Source organism: Arachis stenosperma, chromosome 5, assembly GCF_014773155.1.
Source record: "Arachis stenosperma cultivar V10309 chromosome 5, arast.V10309.gnm1.PFL2, whole genome shotgun sequence".
Classification (NCBI taxonomy): domain Eukaryota; kingdom Viridiplantae; phylum Streptophyta; class Magnoliopsida; order Fabales; family Fabaceae; genus Arachis; species Arachis stenosperma.
In genome coordinates this window covers 3171409-3194749 of record NC_080381.1, presented here as the reverse complement: position 1 = coordinate 3194749, position 23341 = coordinate 3171409, and the positions used below count along the sequence as shown (strand labels likewise).

The 23341-nt window shown below is 42.0% G+C and overlaps 1 protein-coding gene across 1 annotated transcript; it reads left to right on the top strand.

Moving 5' to 3' along the window:
- Positions 1–18857: 18857 nt before the first annotated feature.
- Positions 18858–22115, top strand: LOC130980253 (probable carotenoid cleavage dioxygenase 4, chloroplastic). Its single transcript, XM_057903930.1, has 2 exons — positions 18858–20097; positions 20531–22115. Exons 1-2 carry the CDS (start codon positions 18923–18925, stop codon positions 21141–21143), a joined length of 1788 nt encoding a protein of 595 aa, XP_057759913.1. The 5' UTR covers positions 18858–18922; the 3' UTR covers positions 21144–22115.
- Positions 22116–23341: the final 1226 nt, after the last annotated feature.

The window sequence follows — 23341 nt, the reverse complement described above, 5'->3', positions numbered from 1 at the left end:
GGACAAAAACAGTTGATATTATTATTATTGTTATTATTATTATTATTATTATTATTATAAAAACTGGAAAAAACTGATAGTGATTTTCTTCTTTATTAAGTGGCTAATAGTAGGTAATAAGAAAAAGGTGGACCCTCTTGGCATTTATGGATTCGGATAGAATTGTAGAAATATCATATTTGATATAGTACATCAGCTACATGTTTTATCTCCACCTTACACTTGTTTCCAATGGTTTTCACAATATCTAACCATGGATGTGAATGAATGATTGGAACTCTTATTTGTACCTTTCACTCAAACACTTCCCCTCATCAACATGTTCTACTCTCAAATTATGAATAGGCTATGGTGAAATGTAGCAAAGGGACTAGGCAGATCTTAATTGTGTTACAAATAAGGTGAAAACTCAAGTATATATAATTAATTTTATGTAAAGTTGATAATTGAGAATTATTAGATAAAAATTTAGTCAAATTAATTAAATTATTTAACTGTTCTCGATTATCAACTTCACGTGAAATTGATTGCACCTGAGTTTTTATCTACAAATAATTGACTCATTATGCACCATCAGTTTCTGAAGATTGATTTTAAATTTTCTGTGGTAATAGAAAAATAGTGTTATTGTCGAACCTAAATACCTGAAATGGAATTTATTAGATATTGGAAGTATATATATATAGTCTCAGGTTAATTTGAATTGAAGTGGACTCAAGATGGATATTTTCTATTTAGTAATTTAAGGAATATTAGATTAAATGGCAACCTTACATAAAAAAAGAGAAAAGAAGATTAATTTTCTTTATAGTTTAAAAGAGCAGAGAATATATAGTATTAAGGATCAGCTCCATTATATCATTATTTAGATGCTCATTTTTTTACTTTATATTATAGGTGAGGATTCGTCATTAACATTTTTTTTTCCCTTCTAAATGTTCATGTAACTCTTGTATGTAAATGTAAAATAAAGTGGTCCTTTCAATTTTGTCCGGCATAATGTTTCCTTTCTTGACATGAAGAAAAGCATCATAGCACAGATAGAAACAAAGTTGAAATTCAAGAAAACGTGAGAGATAGAATGAAAAATTAAACTAATTTTCCATATGCATAAAATTAGGTGAAGAATGATTGCTAAGAAAATAAAAAAGATAAATGGACTATTTTTGTGTATGTTTCTGTTAAAGGTTTTTTATTTTGCATATAAAAATTCAATTTATAAAGAGGGAGAAAAAAATAAATATACCATAAAAAATATAAAAAAATGTATACAAAAGGTGGTGTGATGAATATATTTTTTCTATTAATAACATAATGTGTTTGCTACAAGTAATGGATACTTGTTAATTAAGTTTTTCTCTGAACACATCAATAGATGGGACCAAAAATTTTATAAAAGGGAGATCAAATTAAATATAAAATGAATTAAAATATAATATAATAAAAAATTAACAACATATATGTATGTTAAATCAATAATTACAATATATAAAAAATCAACATTTAATAACATATTTTAAGATTTTAGTAGTTTTTTAACTTATTTGACAATATTTCTGTTACGGATCCGACCCACGGATCCATGATGTAGGATCGAACTCGAACCCGGTTATCCGGGTCTGACCCACTTCACCCTTCTAGAAGGTTCGAAACTGGCCCGCTAGAGCTCCTAACTAACTTTTGAATTCAAACGTCTCCTTTATCTTAGCCAAACAAGATAAGATAAGATAGCCACCACTACTTATAAATAGAGGACCCAGGTCCTTTCAGGTAATCAATCATTCCACACACCTTATACCTCTCAGATCCATTCCGACTTGAGCGTCGGAGTGTCTTTGCAGGTACCACCCCCCATTGCTCTAGTCAAGCGATCCAGCATCCGCCTCGACCCGCAAGTTCCCGATCCATCCCTCAACCCGTACAAGAGACATCTTGTACATTGGCGCCGTCTGTGGGGAAGCCTTCCAACACTTCAAAAGAGTCCTAGCGGAACCACCAGTCCTCGCCAAATCTCAAACAGGGGAGACCCTCTACCTATACCTCTCCATAACGGAAGAGGCACTTGCAGCAGCACTCATCCGCGAAAACAAACAGAAAGAACAAAGACCCATATACTTCATAAGCAAGGTCCTACAAGATGTAGAAACACGCTACTCACGCCTAGAAAAACTCGCGTTCGCACTCCTCACGGCCTCCTGGCGCTTAAGACGATACTTTCAGGCCCATCCCGTGACGGTCCGGACCGACCAAGCAGTCAAACAGGTACTATAAAAGCCCGACCTAGCAGGAAGAATGCTAGCATGGTCCATTGAGCTGTCCCAATTCCAAATCAAGTTCGAACCCCGAAACGCAATCAAAGCACAAGCCATGGCCGACTTCATCGCCGAAATGACTCTGGGAAACACCACTCCCGAATCATGGAAGCTGCACGTCGACGGCTCATCAAACGTCACCACCGGAGGTGCCGGGGTCATACTCGAAAGCCAAAACGGGGTCGTAATCGAACAGTCAGTACGATACGAATTCCCAATTTCCAACAATCAAGCAGAATATGAGGCTCTCCTGGCAGGCCTAGCCCTAGCCAAGGATGTCGGAGCGAAAGTCCTGGAAGTAAGCACCGATTCACAGGTAGTCAGCGCCCAAATCAACGGAGACTACCAAACACGCGACCCTTTACTTCAACAATACCTCGCCAAGGTAAACGAACTGAAAGAAAGGTTCAATCGCATTACCATACGGCACGTTCCCAGAGAACGAAATACCAGAGCAGATCTCCTTTCTAAGCTAGCCAGCACCAAACCAGGACACGGCAACAAATCGCTAATTCAGGAAGTCGTTAAATCACCATCCATATCCACAACAGCTAACACTTGCCTAACACTCTCCAGACAAGGATCATGGACCTACCCCATCCTACAATACCTCCTCGACGGAACACTACCTAAAGACCCCAAAGAGGAGAAACGAACAAAAAGAGAAGCCACCAATTACACGGTTGTCGTAGGACAACTATACAAACGCGGACTCTCGCAACCCATTCTCAAATGCGTCGAACCTGAAAACGCGGAGTACATACTCCGCGAAATCCACGAACGATGCTGCGGCCACCATATCGGAGGTAAAACCCTCGCCCAGAAAATCATCCGAGCCGGCTACTTCTGGCCCACGGTTATCCGGGACTCCATGAAGCTAGTTAAAAATTGCGATAAATGCCAAAGGCACGCCAATATCCATCAGGCCGCCCCACACCAGCTCAACATCATATCGGGAGAACGACCATTCGGCACCTAGGGAATCGACCTTGTCGGACCCTTCCCAACGGCACCCGGCCAACTCCGATATCTCATCGTCGCCATAGATTACTACACTAAGTGGATCGAGGCCGAGCCCCTGGCCTCCATCACGGTAACCCAATGCCGAAAATTCCTCTGGCGACAGATCATCACCCGATTCGGGATCCCTGAGATTGTTATCTCGAACAACGGAACCCAATTTACTGACAAAAAGTTCAGAGAATTCCTAGAAGGACTATGTATATCCCACCGTTTCAGCTCGGTAGAACACCCCTAAACAAATGGACAGGTGGAATCCGCAAACAAAATAATCATCAAAGGACTCAAGAAATGGCTCGACGAAGCCAAAGGACTATGGGCCGACGAACTCGGTTCGGTCCTATGGTCATACCGAACTACACCCTAAACAACCACAGGGGAGACACCTTTCCGATTAACATACGGTATAGAAGCCATCATTCCAGTGGAGATAGGATACTCGAGCCCCAGAAAAAAGATCGGAGGGAACGACGAGGAAGCGGAGCGCGACCTCATCGACAAAGAAAGATGCATAGCTCACATCAGAGAACTAGCCCTAAAACAAAGAATCAGCTTAAGGTACAACCACGGCGTCATCAAACGAGAATTTGCACCCGACGACCTCGTCCTACGACGAAACGACATCGGAGCCCTGACCCCAGGGGAAGGGAAACTCACCCCCAATTGGGAAGGACCATACAGAATCAAAGCCATCATCGGGAGGGGAGCATACAAACTCGAACGACTCAACGGCGACGAAGTCCCGAGAACATGGAACACCGCCAACTTACGACGCTATTACACTTAGACCGACCTCCTTAGGTCATCCCTTATCTTTCTAATGTTTTTTGGTTTTTACTCATTTCCCTTATATCACGCTACACTTATTCCCCCTTTTTAGAATATTTTAATCACGGGTACTCTTTTCCGCCAGAAACAGAGGGTTTTAACGTGACCCAAGAAAATTTCATTGTGTTTTTTCCTTCTCTTTTCCCCAAAACGGAATAAAGACACGGCCACGACACCGAGAACTGATCACCCTCGGAGCCCAACAAACGGATATCCCTAAAATACTAACGGCCTGCCGAAGGTCCTAAAGTCACAACGGCTTAAACACATAACGACTCAAAATAAAAAAGAACAAACGGCCATACGAGTTACCAAAAGCAAAATATAAACGGCCACAATAGGCACAAACCAAAGTTCCAAAACATACGGCCCACGACCAACCAAATATCCAAAATAAGCAAAACAAACAAAGATAACAAAGAAAGCTACTCGAGGTCCACAATTCGGCCATCACGGACGGTTTTGAAAGCCCCCATCACGGACACGTCTACACACGGGGCCAAAACCAAAGCCTGAGCCTTCATCGTTTCCTCGGTAGCCGCAATCGCACTCTTCGCATCAGCCAACAGCTCTGCCTTCTCCTTTTTTAAAGCAGCAACTTCAGCCTTCAAATCTTCCACCTCACCGAGAAGTATAGCAGCCTGAGAACCCGCATCGGAAGCCTGCTGCCTCTCCATACTCAGCTGCGAAAGAAGCGAAGTCTCGACCTCGGAAAGACGGAGGATCTCCGCCCCGGCCTCCTCAGAAGACTTCACTGCCTTCTCCCTCGCTACCTCGGTAGATTCAAGCTGCTCTTTCAACTTGGTCACATCAGCTTGGGAGTGGCGAAGCTTCTTATCCAACAAATCGACCTGAGCCATCACGGGCTCGGCCTTCTGAACAATAACGGCAGACCGGAGAAGGGCACGATACACCGACTTGGCTTGAAAAGAGACATCACATTCATCAAAAAATGGCTCCGTGCCAGGCATCAAGTGTTGATCTATGAACCCCGAAGCATCAAAACATCGATCCATCACAGTAGGAACGGCACCCTCTTCCCCCAAAGTCTCGCTACTAGGCTCCTCAAGCCTCAGCAGCCGAAACCACAACGACCTCCTCCTCAAGCGAATCCATGGGACCAGGAGGGACCTGGGTGTCAACCCTAACCCCGGCCGAAACCACTTCCTGAGAAACAGCTTGGGAACCCACAGCAGGATTAGAGACAGGGGTGGCAGGAGATGCCGACGACCCCTCCTCCCGATCCATCGCAACCTTCAGCCTCGCCAGAGAAGTCAAACCACTAGCCATCTCAACTGAGAGAAACCAAAAGAGAAAACATCAAAAAACAACAGAGGCACAAAATTGGGAAGCAAACATGAAAAAGAAAGAAGCAAAACCACACACCAATATACGTTCGACAGGCCTCAGGATCTCCCATGACATCCCGAGGATTTAACGGGTGCTCCCCGAACAAATACCACAAGACACTAGCAATATCCTTATCCTCAGGAGACAAGCCATCATAGGTAACCTTAGTCAAAACCGACGGACCGGCACCGAAGTTCTAGTTGGTCGGAAACCGACGCTCACCCTCTAAGGTCAGCCAAAATGGATGATGCCCCCAGACAGGGCGCACTTTAAAGTATTCTCTCTTAAAATCGTGGAAAGAATCTTCAAATAAACCGAATATACGACGATAAGGCTGTGCCCGGAAAGACATATATCCTTTCTTATGCTTCCCTTCCTTAGTCGGAAGAGTACATAGGAAAAGAAAAAGGAAAACAGGCACGTAAACCGGAAGGTTGAGATATTGACACACAAGCTCAAAAGACCGAACAGCCGCCTAACTGTTCGGATGAAGCTGCGACGGTGCCACGGAGCATCGACCTAACAACTCCTGAACAAACAGGGAAAAGAGGAGGCGCACACCGAGTCGAGTAAACATCGATTCGTAAACCCACATCCAACCCGACATGGTCGGCGAATTAAGATTCAGATAACAAACCCGCTCATCCTCATCAGGGAGGATAAGCTCATACTGCCGCTCCATATCGCCGCCACCACAAATCGCCCCTTGATCACGGAGCCATCGAAGATCGGCCTCCGTCATCCGCGACGGAACGCCCCACACATCGCTAGTCACCCAAGCATAGCGAGCGGGGACGCCCCTGGAGGGAGCTATCGGAGTACCCACACCCTCACTCCTCCGCCGATGCATACCTAAAACAGGAGGAGCACCACCATCAGCCTACTAACCTTACGCAGAAGCAAGGAAGACAACCAAAAACCTACTACCACTACCAACCCAACACAGCGGTGCTCAACCCTTTCAAGACACGGATACCACCACCCAAAACACAAAATGCATCACAAAAGGAAATGGCAGAACAATGCATGGCAAATACAGAAAAACAGAACACCACAAAGTGAAAACAAGAAAGTACAGAGGAATACCAACCTAATAATGCAGAAAACGAGCCTGGAGAATGAAGCTGGGAAGCAAAAACTCGACCTCGAAAAAACACCAAAAACGCCACAGAGAGAAGAAGATTTTTTCAGAAGAGAGAGTGAAAGAAAATAAAACGAACGAGGGAAGTAAGAAGGAAAGCCAAAACGGTTTCAAAAGGGAGCGAAAAGACGCAAATAGCCCTAAACGATAAAAGGGCGCGTAGGGGCAATAGGGGAAAGATACCTCAAAACATCCCCTCACAATAAATGCCCCCCTTGGAAAAAGAAACCAATAAAGTACGCCTCGAAAAACGCAACAGACACATTGGATACCAAAGAGTCGCGTCAAACCAAAAACGGCTAGGCGAATCTTCGGCACGACCTTAAAAGACCGGGGCTGGCACACCGACCTCCCCTCAAAAAGAATCGAACGACCTCCCAAGAAGAAGGGAAGACCTAGCTCACAGTCGAAACTATAGCTTCCAACGACGAACCGACCTAACTCACGGTCGCAACCACATCTCCCAGCGACAGACCGATCTCGCTCGCTCTCCCACTGAGGGGGCAACTGTTACGGATCCGACCCACGGATCCATGACGCAGGATCGAACCCGAACCCGGTTACACGGGTCTGACCCGCTTCGCCTTTCTAGAAGGCCCGGAACCGGCCCGCTAGAGCTCCTAACCAACTTTCGAATTCAAACGTCTCCCTTATCTTAGCCAAACAAGATAAGATAAGATAGCCACCACCACATATAAATAGAGGACCCAGGTCCTTTCAGGTAATCAATCATTCCACACACCTTATACCTCTCAGATCCATTCTGACTTGAGCGTCGGAGTGTCTTTGCAGGTACCACCCCCCATTACTCCAGTCAAGCGATCCGGCATCCGCCTCGACTCACAAGTTCCCGATCCATTCCTCAACCCGTACAAGAGACATCTTGTACAACTTTAGAAACTAAAATCATCGATCATTATATCTAAAGTTTCGAAATAATCTCCTTTATAATAAACATAACCATATAATTTACTAAAAAATTTATCTTTCATCTTATTTGAAAATCTTGATTTAATAATCCTCGTATAACTGAAATTTTTAAATCTTTATTTACAAGATGTATATAGGAAAACATGAAAGAATGAAATTTTATCAAAAAAATTACAATTTTATTTTGTTTGAATCATCTTAATTTTGAAATAGACTAATTTATTATTTTTTATTTTAGTCTTTATTTACTATATAAGTTTATTATATATTCATTAATATATTTATACAATATTATTATTATTATTATTATTATTATTATTATTATTATTATTATTATTATACACACTGAGTTATTTATATATAATTTTTTTATACCTAATATACTAGTACATAATTAATTAATAATACACATATTATATATTATATATATAATACTAATTAATAATACACATATTATATATTTCTTTTCATTAATTTTTTTATCTTTTTTTGTCCACAACTAATGAATTACAATATTATTAGATCATTAATCCAAATAAAACATTGAAAAAAAATGACATTTATTATTTTTATATAGTTAGGTTCAAAATTTCAATGATAATATAATTTCGTTATGTTACCAACAGTATTTCTATTAATTTCTACAAATTTTTATTTATGATTGTATTTGATGGAAGTGTTTTTATGGATGTATCTAATAAAAATATTTTTTTATATAACTGTATCTAATAAAAATATCTTTATATATATATATATTTTTATATTTCTTCTTATACATGTGTTTAAAATATATAATTAATTATTATTAGCAATAAATTGATAAATAATATATTAGTAACCTATACTTTTTCTTAAAAAATAAAAAAATAGGAAGGGGTATGAAAAAAAAATTGATGATCAGAGCAACAAATTAAACGCCTATTTAGTTTCTAATAAAATATAAAAAAAAATAAACAAGTGTATGTCAATTTTACAGAAATACGAGGATAAATATATGTATATATATATATATATATATATATATATATATATATATATATATATATGTTACGGTGGGTAACCGGAGATTGATGGGTTGGATGGAGTTGGTTGGCCCAAATGTGTGAAGGAGGAGGATTCCGAATGGATCTGCAACTCGGGAGGCTCCGTCCGACTTGTTTGTGCGAGGAGATAGGGGTGGTACCTGCAAAGACACTCCGATGCCTAAGTTAGCAAGAGTGTGAGCAGGTCTAGAGAGTATTGGGACTTAGAGATACCTGAGGGGTGTCAGTGTATTTATAGCGGTGAACCAATAACCACCGTTAGAGTAGTGCCATATTTTTAGGGTGTTAACCGTCCCATTATCTTAGGGAGGTTAAGATATGGCTCGTGGAAGTGGTTAGAGAGATTTTAGGGGTAGTTACTCATTTGAATGAGTGTTTATCCGCCATCTAATCTCGTGCCCGACTTCTCTAGAACAGGTCGTGGTGAGTACCAACTTCATAGGATGAAGATTGGCACTGGTGAGGCCCAACCCCTTGGGTTAGGTCTTTTACTTGATCCTGGGCCTTTATTATTGGGCCAGGGTATGAACAGTGCCCCTACTCGAGCCCAATTTTTTCAAGATTTGGGTTCGAGTATTCAGCTCGGGGTCGTAGTCGACTTGTTGGCGACGTGATGGTTTGAAACCGACGTGACTTTCCGTGTCCTTTTGGTTCTGACAGTTACGTCTAATCAAGCGTCGTGTCCGTTAGGGGTGTGCGTAGGTCTTGGTAACGGTGCACTCTCATTAATGACTGCCCCGCTTTTACCATTATGCCCCTAACGTGCTTATAAATACTTTCTCTCTCTTTCATTGTTTCGTTTCTTCGATCTTTCAAATTTTTTCCCCTTCATCTGTGAAGCGTTTCATATCAGTTCGAGGGACTTCTTTTGTTGAAGGTTTTCGTCTTCTCCTACCTTCTTCGGCAAAGGTTGGTTCTTTTTTTTCTCTCCCCTTGTTAATCGCTTTTGCTTGCATGCTTTTTATTTTCTTTGGAGAGGGAGAAGTGACGTTGTAGGCTTCTATTAAGTTTCGTATCCCCTTAGGGACTCTCGTTTTTTATTCTTTTTCTTTTTCCTTTGTAGGTTTTCATCGTATTTTTAGAAAAATGTCTTCTGTAGAAGCTCTTGCTCAATGGGTTGATGTTACGGTCCTGGGGGAGGAACCCTTGGTTGATGCCGAATTCATCACTCATCTTCGCACTCAGCACCGCCTTTGTACTTTTGAGGAGGATGAGCCTAAATATGAGTTGGTGGCCCCGGGTCTGGAAGACCGGGTTTGTTTTGGGAGGGGTTCCGAGGAGGTCCCTCATTTTTTCTATATGTATGAGAGCATGATTATCCGTTTGGGTGTTTTTCTTCCGTTTTCTGAATTTGAAATGGCTGTTTTGCGCCGCTGTCAAGTTGCCCCTACCCAACTTCACCCCAACTCTTGGGGTTTTTTGAAAATTTATCAATTTATAAGTCACGCTTTGGACTTTCCGACCTCTTTGAGGATTTTCTTTTATCTTTTCCACATGAGTAAGCCCTTTAGTGGGCTAAATAACAAGCAGCAATGGGTGTCTTTCCGAACCATACAAGGTCGGAGAATTTTCACCCTTTTTGACGAATCCTTCCACGACTTCAAAAATTATTTTTTCAAAGTGCAAGCTGTAGAGGGTCACCACCCCTTTTTCTTGGACGAGAATTCTTTCCCTCGCTTTCCCCTCTATTGGTTGGAGGCCTCCCCTTGTGAGAAGTATGGTCTGGACGACCTGGACGAGGTGGAAGCGGCCATTGTGGGGTTTTTCCGAGAAGTGTGGGGGAGGGCCCCATACTTGGATACTAGGAAATTCCTCAAGGGATCGCCAACCTTTGTTCGGTAGCAACTAGGTAGTTTTTTTTTTATATATGTATATACACTTCTTATTTTCAACTTGTATCTACCGACTTGAGGTTTGCCGACTTGTAATTTTTGCTAATTGTTTCTTTTGCAGACATGGCAAGGAAGAATGCTCAGGAAGCTTACCAGAGAGTTCAGGAGGCTAAAGCGAAGTCCCGGGCTAGGGCTGGTGGTGCCAGGGCAATCATATCTCCTCCTCCTCAGAACGTGGGGACTCCCTCTCAGCCTATTGTGATTTCTTCTTCCGCCTTATCTCGGCCGCTCCCCTCTGCACGACTTCTTTCTGAGCCAGAGAAGAAGAAGCGCAAGACCTTAGAGTCTGGCTCTTCTTTTGACGGTGGGGCTAAGGCGGATGCTCTTGCATTCGTCCGAAAGAACATATATCCTCATATAAGTATGGATGATGCTTCTGTTCGAAACCACCTCACCACTCTGGCCGAGGAGAGTTTTAGGGCAGCGGGTGTTTGTGGCAAGCTTTTGGATATTTTTTAGAAGACTCCTCTCAGCTCTTTGGGGTTAACCTCGAAGGTTGAGGAGCTGGAGGGGAGGCTTCTTTCTTATCAGGAGCATGAGAGGGAGTTGAAGGAGGAGGTCGCCAAGCTGAGGGCGGAGAGAGATAGCCTCCGGGAGAAGGAGAGTAAGTTGCGGGCCCAATGCAACATGGAGGCAAGTTTGAGGAAGACAGCACAGGAGAGTTATCAGAGTTTGTTTCAAGATCTTGTGTCTGTGAAGAATGATTTGCTGAACTCTCGAAATGCCTATGCTGAGTTGGAGGACTCTATTGCTGATGGTGCCGAGGAGGCTTGGAGGATCTTCAAGGAGCAGGTCGGAGTTATTGCTCCTGACTTGGATCTGTCTCCTTTAGATCCGGACAAAGTCGTCATTGATGGTGCTATTGTAGATCCTCCTGCCCCCGTAATCGTTTCCGAGTCAGAATTGAAGACTCGGGGGCAGAGGATTATTGAGTCCCCTCCTCGTTCCAAAGATGCTCCGAGTTCTTCTGTTGTTCCTCCGGCTTCCTCTTCATCTCCCGTGGTTGCCTCTCTTCCCGGTCCTGATGGCGCTCTTCCTGACTCTGGTGGTGGTGATCCGTCTACTCCTCTACAAAAATAACTTTTTTATGGCTATATGGGGGCTCGGCCTGTGAGTCCCCCCTTTTTTAAACTCTTTATATGTTGTTTTGTTGGTTGGTGTTTGTTGAACAATTTCTTTTGGCCTTTTAAGGTCGTAAACAAAATATTTTATAAGTACCCCTTTTTAATAAGGGTTTTAACTTAACAAAATAAATGCCCTTTTTTGGATAAGGGTTTAAGTTACCTTATGCGTGTATGATTTTCTGATTTTGATTTTTCGATGTCCCCTTGATCTTTTTCTGAAAACCTTTTCCTTTGGCTTGCTTGTTTTCTGAGCCTTTTTGTTTAAGGACTTTTGGACAGCCTTTAAACTTTTTCCTAGGTTTTTTCAATCTCTTTTTTGTTATTCCTTATACTCAACTTTGTTTTATTGAGTTCTTATGACTTAGGTTATTTTTGCGATTCGTTTTCTTTTCTACTCGGTTTTTTCCTTTCGACTTATGAGTCTGGATGTTTCCGAGTTTCTCACGATCAACTTTTATAACCTCATTACACCGACTTGTACCTCGTCGTTTTATCCTGACGACCATCTAGGTCGGTTCATGGGATTTTCACGTTTTGTCGAGCTTAAGTCGGCGCGTTTCGTAGAAAGACTTAGAAAATAGAAAGGAGTTTTATAAGAGATATTGTAGATGAAAAAGATCTTTATTAATTGGGGAGGTACCTTCTTGCTACTAAGGGTTTTAATAGCCTATTTTCCCTTAGCCTCTACTATGATGCCTCGTTAAAAATCCTTCTCCAGAAAAAACCCTTTGATTTTGGGAAAAAATCATCAATTTGGGAAAAGAGTACATCAGGGAGTAGAGTTCGCTTTTAACTATAGTACCTTTTCATATTACAAGCATGCCACGACCTTGGAAACTCAGTGCCGTTCAGGTCGGTCACTTTATAATAACCTTTTCCTAAGACTTCGTTGACTTTGTATGGTCCCTTCCAATTAGCGGCAAGTTTTCCTTCCCCTGATTTGTTGACTCCAATGTCGTTTCTGATTAAGACCAAGTCATTCGGGGCAAATGTTCTTCGAATGACTTTTTTGTTGTACCTTATAGTCATCCTTTGCTTCAATGCTGCTTCTCTTATCTGGGCATCTTCTCGGACTTCGGGGAGCAAGTCGAGCTCCTCTTTGTACCCCTGTATGTTTCCGATCTCGTCATGGAGAATTACCCTTGGGCTTTGTTCATTGATTTCTATTGGTATCATTGCTTCTACGCCATAGACTAGTCGGAAGGGCGTTTCTCCAGTGGCGGATTGGGGCGTTGTCCTGTAAGCCCATAGCACTTGGGGGAGCTCTTCAGCCCAAGCTCCTTTTGCTTCTTGTAATCTTTTCTTTAGCCCTGCCAGTATGACTTTGTTGGCTGCCTCGGCTTGCCCATTGGCTTGCGGGTGCTCCACCGAGGTGAACTGGTGTTTGATTTTCATACTGGCTACTAAGCTTCTGAAGGTAGAATCGGTGAATTGGGTTCCATTATCTATAGTAATGGAATAAGGTATCCCATATCTTGTGATGATATTTTTGTAGAGGAACCTCCGACTTCTTTGAGCGGTGATGGTGGCTAATGGTTATGCTTCTATCCACTTTGTGAAGTAATCTATTCCCACGATCAGGTATTTGACTTGTCCTGGCGCTTGGGAAAAAGGACCTAACAAATCCATTCCCCATTTTGCAAAGGGCCATGGAGAAGTGATACTGATGAGCTCTTCTGGTGGAGCCACATGGAAATTTGCATGCATCTGACATGGTTGACACTTTTTCACAAATTCTGTGGCATCTTTCTGCAAGGTCGGCCAATAGAATCCAGCTCGGATTACTTTCCTGGCTAGTGACCTTGCTCCGAGATGATTTCCGCAGATCCCACTATGTACTTCCTCCAATACCTCGGCAGTTCTTGAGGTCGGTACACACTTTAATAATGGTGTTGATATCCCCCTTCTGTAGAGAATATTTCTCACCAAGGTGTAGTGTTGTGCTTCCCTTCGGATCTTTTTAGCCTCTTTTTCTTCTTTAGGGAGGATGTCAAATTTCATGTATTCGACCAAGGGATTCATCCATCCGAGGTTTAAACCGACTACCTCAAGTAGTTCTTGTTTGTCTTCTATTTTTACTACTGGGGGTTCCTGGAGGGTTTCTTGGATCAGGCTTCTGTTGTTCCCTCCCGGCTTGGTACTTGCTAACTTGGATAGGGCGTCCGCTCTGCTGTTCAGTTCCCGCGTTATATGTTTAACCTCGGTTTCTGCAAAGCGCCCAAGGTGCTCCAGAGTTTTCTCAAAGTACCTCTTCATATTTGGGTCCTTTGCCTGATACTCTCCGCTTATCTGGGAGGTCACCACTTGTGAGTTGCTGTATATCATCACCTTTGTAGCACCGACTTCTTCTGCCAGCTTTAATCCAGCAATCAAGGCTTCATATTCTGCCTGGTTATTTGAAGCTGAAAATTCAAATTTTAGGGAAACCTCTATCTGGGTTCCTCTTTCATCTACTAATATTATGCCTGCGCCGCTTCCTGTTTTGTTGGAGGATCTGTCTACATAGAGTTCCCATGTAGTTAGTTTTTCCTCCTGATCCCCTGCGTATTCTGCAACGAAGTTGACGAGGCATTGGGCTTTGATCGCCGTCCGAGTTTCATATCTTAAGTTGAACTCGGAGAGCTCTATTGCCCATTGAACCATTCTCCCTGCAACATCCGTCTTTTGGAGGATTTGCTTCATGGGTTGGTTCGTATGGACTCTTATTGTGTGAGCCTGAAAGTAAGGTCGTAGCCTTCGTGAGGCTATTACTAAGGAGTAGGAAAACTTCTCTAGTTTGTGGTATCTTAGCTCAGGGCCCTGTAGAACTTTACTGATGAAATAAACTGGATGTTGTCCGACCTCATCTTCTCTTATTAGGGCTGATGAGACAGCCTTGTCCGCTACGGATAAGTACAGGACGAGGTCTTTTCCAGATACTGGTCGGGTCAGAATAGGAGGTTGGCTTAAAAACTTTTTGAACTCCTGGAACGCCTCTTCGCATTCAGGAGTCCATTCAAACTGACATTCCTTTCTCAATAAGGAGAACAGTGGAAGGGATTTTAGTGCCGATCCTGCCAAAAATCTGGAAAGGGCTGCAAGTCGGCCATTCAGCTGCTGGACTTCTCTCAAACAAGTCGGGCTTTTCATTTTTAGGATGGCTCTACACTTATCGGGATTGGCTTCGATCCCTCTTTGTGTTAGCATAAATCCTAGAAATTTCCCTGCCTCCACCGCGAAGGCGCACTTTGCGGGATTTAGTCTCATCCCGTGCAGCCTTATGGTGTCAAAGACTTGTGAGAGGTCTGACAAGAGGTCGACTTCTTTCTTGGTCTTTACCAGCATGTCGTCGACGTATACTTCCATTAGACTCCCCAGGTAAGGGGAAAACACTTTATTCATCAACCTTTGATATGTGGCTCCTGCATTCTTCAATCCGAATGGCATGACCACGTAGCAGAAATTAGCTCTGGGTGTGATGAATGATGTTTTCTCCTGGTCTGGCTCATGCATTGGGATTTGATTATATCCCGAGTAGGCGTCCATAAATGATAAGTATTGATACCCCGAGCTGGAGTCCACTAGGGTATCAATACTTGACAGTGGGTAAGGGTCCTTGGGACATGCCTTATTTAAGTCGGTATAGTCGACACACATTCTCCATTTTCCATTCTGTTTTTTGACTAGCACTACATTGGCTAGCCATGTTGGGTACTTGACTTCTCTGATGAAGCCAGCTTCCAGGAGCGCCTGCACTTGTTCTTCTACTATTAGGGCTCGTTCTGGGCCGAGCTTGCGTCTTCTTTGTTGTACAGGTCGGAATCCTGGATAAACCGAGAGCTTGTGGGACATGAGCTCGGGGTCTATCCCAGGCATGTCAGAGGCCTTCCAGGCGAAGAGGTCGGAGTTATCTCTTAGGAGCTTAGTCAATTCTTGTTTTAGGGTTTCCTCTAGTTTGGCTCTTATATGAGTATTTTTCCCTTCCTCTTCGCCGACCTGTATCTCCTCGGTTTTTCCTCCCGGTTGTGGTCGCAGTTCTTCTCTGGCCCTTGCACCGCCAAGCTCTATTGTGTGAACTTCTCTGTCCTTTCCTCTCAGATTTAGGCTTTCATTGTAGCATTTTCTTGCCAACTTTTGATCCCATCTTACCGTTGCTATCCCCGCTGAGGTCGGGAATTTCTTGCAAAGGTGGGGAGTGGATACCACGGCTCTGAGTCGATTAAGGGTAGCTCTGCCGATTAAAGCATTATATGCTGACCCCACATCGATGACTATGAAGTCTATACTCAGAGTCTTTGATTTTTCCCCTTTTCCAAAAGTGGTGTGGAGGGGCAAAAATCCCAGTGGTTTTATTGGCGTGTCTCCTAATCCGTACAGGGTGTCGGGGTAGGCTCTTAATTCTTTCTCGTCCAACCCTAGCTTGTCAAAAGTGGGCTTAAAAAGGATGTCTGCCGAGCTTCCTTGGTCTACTAGGGTTCTGTGGAGATGGGTATTCACCAGAATCATAGTTATTACTATTGGATCATCGTGTACAGGGATTATTCCTTGCCCATCTTCTTTTGTGAATGAAATGGTAGGGAGGTCGGATGACTCTTCTCCGACCTGGTAGACTCTTTTGAGATGTCTTTTGCGAGAGAATTTGGTGAGTCCCCCTCCCGCGAACCCTCCTGAGATCATATGGATATGTCTCTCTGGAGTCTGCGGCGGTGGGTCTCTTCTATCCATATCGTCTCGCTTTCTCTTTCTGTGACCGTCCGACCTTTCTATGAGATATCTATCAAGCCGACCTTCTCTGGCCAGCTTTTCTATCACATTTTTAAGGTCGTAACAGTCGTTTGTGGAGTGACCATATATTTTATGGTACTCACAGTAATCGCTACGGCTCCCCCCTTTTTTATTTTTAATGGGTCTGGGGGGTGGCAGTCTTTCAGTGTTACAAATCTCTCTGTATACATCCACTATAGAAACTTTCAGGGGAGTATAAGAGTGATATTTTCTTGGTCTTTCGAGACCGAGTTCTTCCTTTTTCTTGGTTTCCCTTTCCCTCTCTTTTGTTGAGGGAGGGAGCCCAGGTCGCCAACTCAGGTCTCTCAACTTAGCGTTTTCCTCCATATTGATGTACTTTTCAGCTCTTTCCTGTACATCACTTAGAGAAACGGGGTGTCTTTTAGATATGGATTGTGAGAAGGGACCTTCTCTGAGTCCATTGACTAACCCCATTATGACTGCCTCTGTGGGCAGGTCTTGAATTTCTAAACATGCTTTATTGAACCTTTCCATATAGGCTCGTAAGGATTCTCTGACCTCCTGTTTTATTCCCAGGATGCTCGGTGCATGTTTCACTTTGTCTTTCTGGATGGAGAACCTCATCAAAAGCTTCCTTGAGAGGTCTTCAAAACTAGTAACCGACCTCGGGGGGAAGCTATCGAACCACTTCATCGCTGCTTTCGATAGAGTGGTCGGGAAGGCTTTGCATCGCGTAGCGTCGGAAGCATCAGCTAGGTACATCCGACTTTTGAAGTTGCTCAGGTGATGCTTTGGATCCGTGGTTCCGTCATAGAGGTCCATATCAGGGCTTTTGAAGTTCCTCAGAACTTTTGCCCTCATTATGTCCTCGCTGAAAGGATCCTCCCCACCTAAGGGCGGCTCTTCTTGTTCGTCACGGGAGTTGCGACCTTTGAGGGAGGATTCTAACTTTAAGAGTTTTCTTTCTAACTCTTTTCGTCGTTCCATCTCCTCTTTTAGGTTCTTTTCAGTTTCCTTTTGTCGCTCCCGTTCTTGTTCTAACTGTTCCAGGCGACTGTGGACTAATCCCATGAGTTCAGTTACATGGGATGGTCCTTCTTTCTCTGATTCGCGCCCTTATGAAGAGTTTACCTTCGGGTTTTTTACTCCGGATGTACCTTCCCTGTGTTGATTATCAATTTCCTGGTGGAGGATGAAGTCTGCATCGTATTGCCTGTGTCCAGATTCTCTTGCTCAGAATCTGTCTCCACATGACCTTCTTCGTGGGATCTGTCCGCCATCAGTGGCTGATCTCTCGGGTCCCCAGCAACGGTGCCAATGTTACGGTGGGTAACCGGAGATTGATGGGCTGGATGGAGTTGGTTGGCCCAAATGTGTGAAGGAAGAGGATTCCGAATGGATCTGCAACTCGGGAGGCTCCGTCCGACTTGTTTGTGCGAGGAGATGGGGGTGGTACCTGCAAAGACACTCTGATGCCTAAGTTAGCAAGAATGTGAGCAGGTCTAGAGAGTATTGGGACTTAGAGATACCTGAGGGGTGTCAGTGTATTTATAGCGGTGAACCAATAACCACCGTTGGAGTAGTGCCATATTTTTAGGGTGTTAACCGTCCCATTATCTTAGGGAGGTTAAGATATGGCTCGTGGAAGTGGTTAGAGAGATTTTAGGGGCAGTTACTCATTTGAATGAGTGTTTATCCGCCAGCTAATCTCGTGCCCGACTTCTCTAGAACAGGTCGTGGTGAGTACCGACTTCATAAGATGAAGATTGGTACTGGTGAGGCCCAACCCATTGGGTTAGGTCTTTTGCTTGATCCTGGGCCTTTATTATTGGGCCAGGGTATGAACAATATATATATTTCTACTACAAGAAATTTGAGTTATATTATCAAAAGAATTCGATTAAAATTTACTATCCAATTTGACTATAATTCTCTGAAAGAAAAAAAAAACTACATGTTTCTATTGTGAAAATTGCAATGGTAAAACGGTAGGTTTTTTTAGTATGGAATTAAAAGTAACAATATATTTTAATATAGTAATTTTTAATATTTTTTAAAATTGTGAAATGTATATAAATTAAAAGATTTCATTTCTGTATCTTAAATTTCTTAATTTTTTTAACACAAATTAGACGATTGGATTTATATACCTCTTATAAATCAGACAATCTAATTATTCAGTCAATCTAATTTTTATATTTCTAACAAATCAAATGGTTAATCTAATTTTTACTTTTCTAATTAGATAATTATTCCACATTTAAAAATTACACTCCAACCCTTCACCTTTTAAAAAAAAACACTAATATCACTCCAATATGAAAACCAAAAAATTCTGGTAAAACCTGAAGCTAATACTTAGACATATAACAATTTATTGTGGCCTTACTAATTTGAGATAGATGTCAGCATCAATTTCATTGAGAATGTATCTTGGGCTTCATAGTTGTTAGTCATTTCTCTTTCCATAAATAACAACACCATACCTTCTCCCTCCTCATTCTTTTCTTTTTCTTCACTCTTTTGGGACTATACAAACTAGCAAGGGGAAACAATCATGGTCCCAAAACCCATCATTGTAACTACACCACCCTCATCATCACCCTCAATAACCCCACCTCTCCCTCTCAGAAACATCTCCACCGTTCAAACCCAACAAAACCCCCCACAAACCCTTAACACCACCACCACCACCACTACCGTACCACCACCGCCACCACCAACAATAATAACCACCCATCCTTCCAGAACCACCAAACCATCACACTCAAAACTCCCCCCTAGAAGAAGATCTTCGGAGTTGTCGCTGCCAGGGTTCATCTTCAACGCTTTCGATGACGTCATCAACAACTTCATCGACCCTCCATTGAAGCCTTCAGTGGACCCAAAACACGTCCTCTCTCACAACTTCGCACCGGTAGACGAGCTTCCACCAACCCAATGCGACATCGTCGAGGGCTCTCTTCCGCCCTGCCTGGACGGTGCGTACATCAGAAACGGTCCCAACCCACAGTTTCTCCCGAAGGGACCGTACCACCTCTTCGACGGCGACGGCATGCTCCACGCCATTCGCATCAAAGAAGGCAAAGCCACACTCTGCAGCCGCTACGTCAAGACCTACAAGTACACCATAGAGAACGAAGCAGGTCAACCTCTCATCCCCAACGTGTTCTCCGGCTTCAACACATTAATGGGATCGGCGGCGCGTGGATCCCTCACGGCGGCGCGTGTGCTGAGTGGACAGTACAACCCTGTGAACGGCATTGGGCTGGCGAACACAAGCTTAACTCTGTTCGGCAACCACCTCTTCGCTCTCGGAGAATCGGATCTTCCGTACAAGGTGAGAGTGACGGAAACTGGCGACATCGAAACGGTGGGTCGTTTTGACTTCGAGGGGAAGCTGGCGATGAGCATGACAGCGCACCCGAAGATTGACAGCGAGACCGGAGAGACGTTTGCGTTCCGTTACAGTCCGATTCCGCCGTTTCTGACGTACTTCTGGTTCGATAAGGAAGGGAGGAAGCAGGCGGACGTGCCGGTATTCTCAATGACGAGGCCGGCGTTCCTGCATGATTTTGCGGTGACGAAGAAGTATGCGTTGTTTGCGGACATACAGATTGGGATGAACCCGCTTGACATGATCTCCGGTGGGTCTCCGGTGGGGTCGGATCCGTCGAAGGTGTCGAGGGTGGGGATATTGCCTCGCTATGCGGTTGATGAGTCTCAGATCAGGTAACTAATTGCATGCTTTTCATGTCATCAAGCGCTGAATTTTCGTCCGGACTCAATTTTTTGTTTCATCAAATTTCTCTTATATTTATCTATATTTAAAATTTTAAATCATATATTTTTTTAAAATGTGAAATAAAATTTGAGTGAGAATTCAATGAGTTTGTTGAACAATACAAATAACTACTAATTAAATAAAAATACATATATTTTTAAATTAATTCTCTAAATTTTAATATTAAAATAATCATCCGTATACTAGTAAAACAAACATACAGTATATCTATTTTTTACATTATTTAATATTTTCATTGTTTTCTTTAATTAAATTTATTAACTTATTTAACAACCTTCGTCAAATTAAATGTACCTAAAATTTGTGTATCAAAAAGAATATTTTTCATTGCATGTAAATATAATGAATTGAAACTTGCAGGTGGTTGGATGTGCCGGGATTCAACCTCATCCACGCCATCAACGCATGGGACGAACCTGACGGAGAAACCATCACCCTCGTGGCCCCCAACATTCTCTCCGTCGAGCACACCCTCGAGAGAATGGACCTCGTCCACGCCATGGTTGAAAAGCTCACCATCCATCTCCCCACCGGCATCGTCTCCCGCCAGCCCTTATCCTCTCGCAACCTCGACTTCGGCGTCATCAACCCTTCCTACGTCGGAAAAAAGAACAACTTCGTCTACGCCGCCGTCGGCGACCCCATGCCCAAGATCTCCGGTGTCGTCAAGCTCGACGTCTCCAGGAAGACCAACTGCACTGTCGCCTGCCGGATGTTTGGCGACGGATGCTACGCCGGCGAGCCCTTCTTTGTGGCCAGGGATCCGGAGAACCCTGAGGCGGAGGAGGACGACGGGTACGTGGTGAGCTACGTGCACGATGAAAGGAAGGGAGAGTCGAGGTTCTTGGTGATGGATGCAAAGTCACCGGAGCTGGAGGTGGTGGCGGCGGTGAGGCTTCCTCGCCGGGTGCCTTACGGGTTTCACGGGCTCTTCGTGAGGGACACTGACATAAGGAAAGCGTCGCTATCGTGATCGAGAAACGTTAGAAGATATTATAATTTTTTTTGTTAATATTTAAATTTAAAATATAAACTAAAATATATAGTTAGTTTATTAAATTAAAAAATTAAATTAATAACTAAAAATAATAATAAAAATAATTTTTTAGTATTTTTATTTTTTTATTTTTGATATCATAAAAAATTTAAAGGTTAATTTTTTTTTTTATATGACACCAACTGTGGTGTAATGCTGGATTATGGAATTATGGAGAATTTTACATCGGTGTGACGGCGATCAGGTAAAGAGAAATAATCGGACGGTCCGATTTATTGCAGCTGAAAAGGGACACAAATCGCACCGTCCGATTTGTGGTTCATGGAGGGCAGTGCATGAAAATCAGACCCACCGATTCCATGCTTAACGTTCAGATTTTTCTTTTGCACAAGATAATCGGACTCAGCGATTTTTTGGCAAGATGAAAAAAGATTTTGGGAGCCATGAAATCGGACCCAGCGATTTCTGGGTGCCACACTCCTGTCAAGTACTCTGCATCCCCATAATGCGATTATACACCACCACTAACCTAATATCAAAAATAAAAAAGTGAAATTTAAACGGTTAATTAACTATAAAAAAAATTAATTTGATAGTAACAAAATGGAATATGTTTAAATTATGGAGGTTCAATGTTTATGATAAAGAAATAGTAGTTTAAAGTAAAAGCAAGTGGTATCCGGTTTATTGAAATATCTAATATCTAATTATGGACAAAATATGTATCATAGTGAAGTAGCATTATTCGGGTTGTTGATGAATGAATGGACACATCACATTAAAGTAGTTTGTTCTGTTGTAAATCTATCCATCTTCGTTTTCTTTCTTCCTTATTGAATGGGGGCAGGAGTTTCACATTGTATTAGTGGGATAATAGTGAGGTTCGTACTCACACACAGATGCTAAATGTACATAGCACATATAATTAAATTTTATTTTTAATGTGTATTTTATATTTTTAATTAATTTTAATAGTTAATTTTAATATATATTTAATATAGTTGATCGAAATTAAATTCTATAATTTCAATATAATTAAAAAAAATAAATTCTTGTATATCTATTGTTCCAGGGCTTACCTAGAACTGGACGGTGGTTGAGGTTGTTTGTGAGGCCCAATACGTCTGGGAGCCTCCTTTCGACTTGTGTGTGAGAGAGAATTGAGGTCCGATGCCTAAGTCAGCAAAGGATTAAGCAGGTTTTAGAATGTATTGGAACTTAGAGATATTTGAGGAGTGTCAGGGTATTTATAGTGGTGATCCAATAACCACCGCTGAAGTAGTTCTACCTTTTAAGGTGGATAACCGTCCCTTTATCTTAGGGAAGTTGAGATATGGCTCCTAGAAGTGGGTAGAGAGATTTTAGGGGCAGTTACTCATTTGAATGAGTGATTAATCATCGTCCCCGACTTCTTTAGAATTGGTCGTGATAGGAACCGACTTCATAGGGAAGAGGTCGGTTCAAAGGCGAGGCTCAATCCTCCTGGATTGGGCCTTTTGTTGGGACCTGGGCCTTATCGTTGGGCCAGGGTACGGACATCTATATTTATGATGGTTATAATAATTATGCAAGTATTTTAAAAATTAAAGTCATATTTTTTATTTTAGTAATATTTTTTTAAAAATATTATTTTAATTTTAACAATATTTTTTAAAATATTATAGCTATTATAGCCACCATAATATAGATATACTAGAATCATCTTTTTTTTAATATAGATAAATAATTTTTAATCAGCTAATTTTAAATAATTATAATTAATAATTAATAATTTTATATTTTAAAAAATAAAATTTAAATAATTAATAATTAATGACAATTTAAAAAATAAAGTACAATTCGAAAATACTTATTAACTTATTTAACGAAATAGAGTTATTTTTTGAAATAACTCATATTAATTATCTAACGAAATTATTTTAAAAAATACCAAAAAATTGGCCGCAACAATAAAGTGCCATACAATAACGTAGTTTTTTTTTAATACAAGAAATAACGTTTTATTCATCAATAACTTCAAACGCGAAACTTACAAGTAAACATAGATCTACAAGAAATAAACGTTTTCTATGTTAAATTATAAGTTGAGAATGAATAATTTTAATTAATAGAAAAATAATATAATAGAATAAATATTTTTAAAATAGATGTAAACCTATTTCAAATTTAGTGTA

Coding starts and splice junctions, on each gene's coding strand:
- LOC130980253 (XM_057903930.1), top strand. CDS start 18,923: ATGGTCCCAAAACCCATCATTGTAACTACACCACCCTCATCATCACCC. Junction 20,098..20,530: donor GTTGATGAGTCTCAGATCAG/GTAACTAATTGC, acceptor TGAAACTTGCAG/GTGGTTGGATGTGCCGGGAT.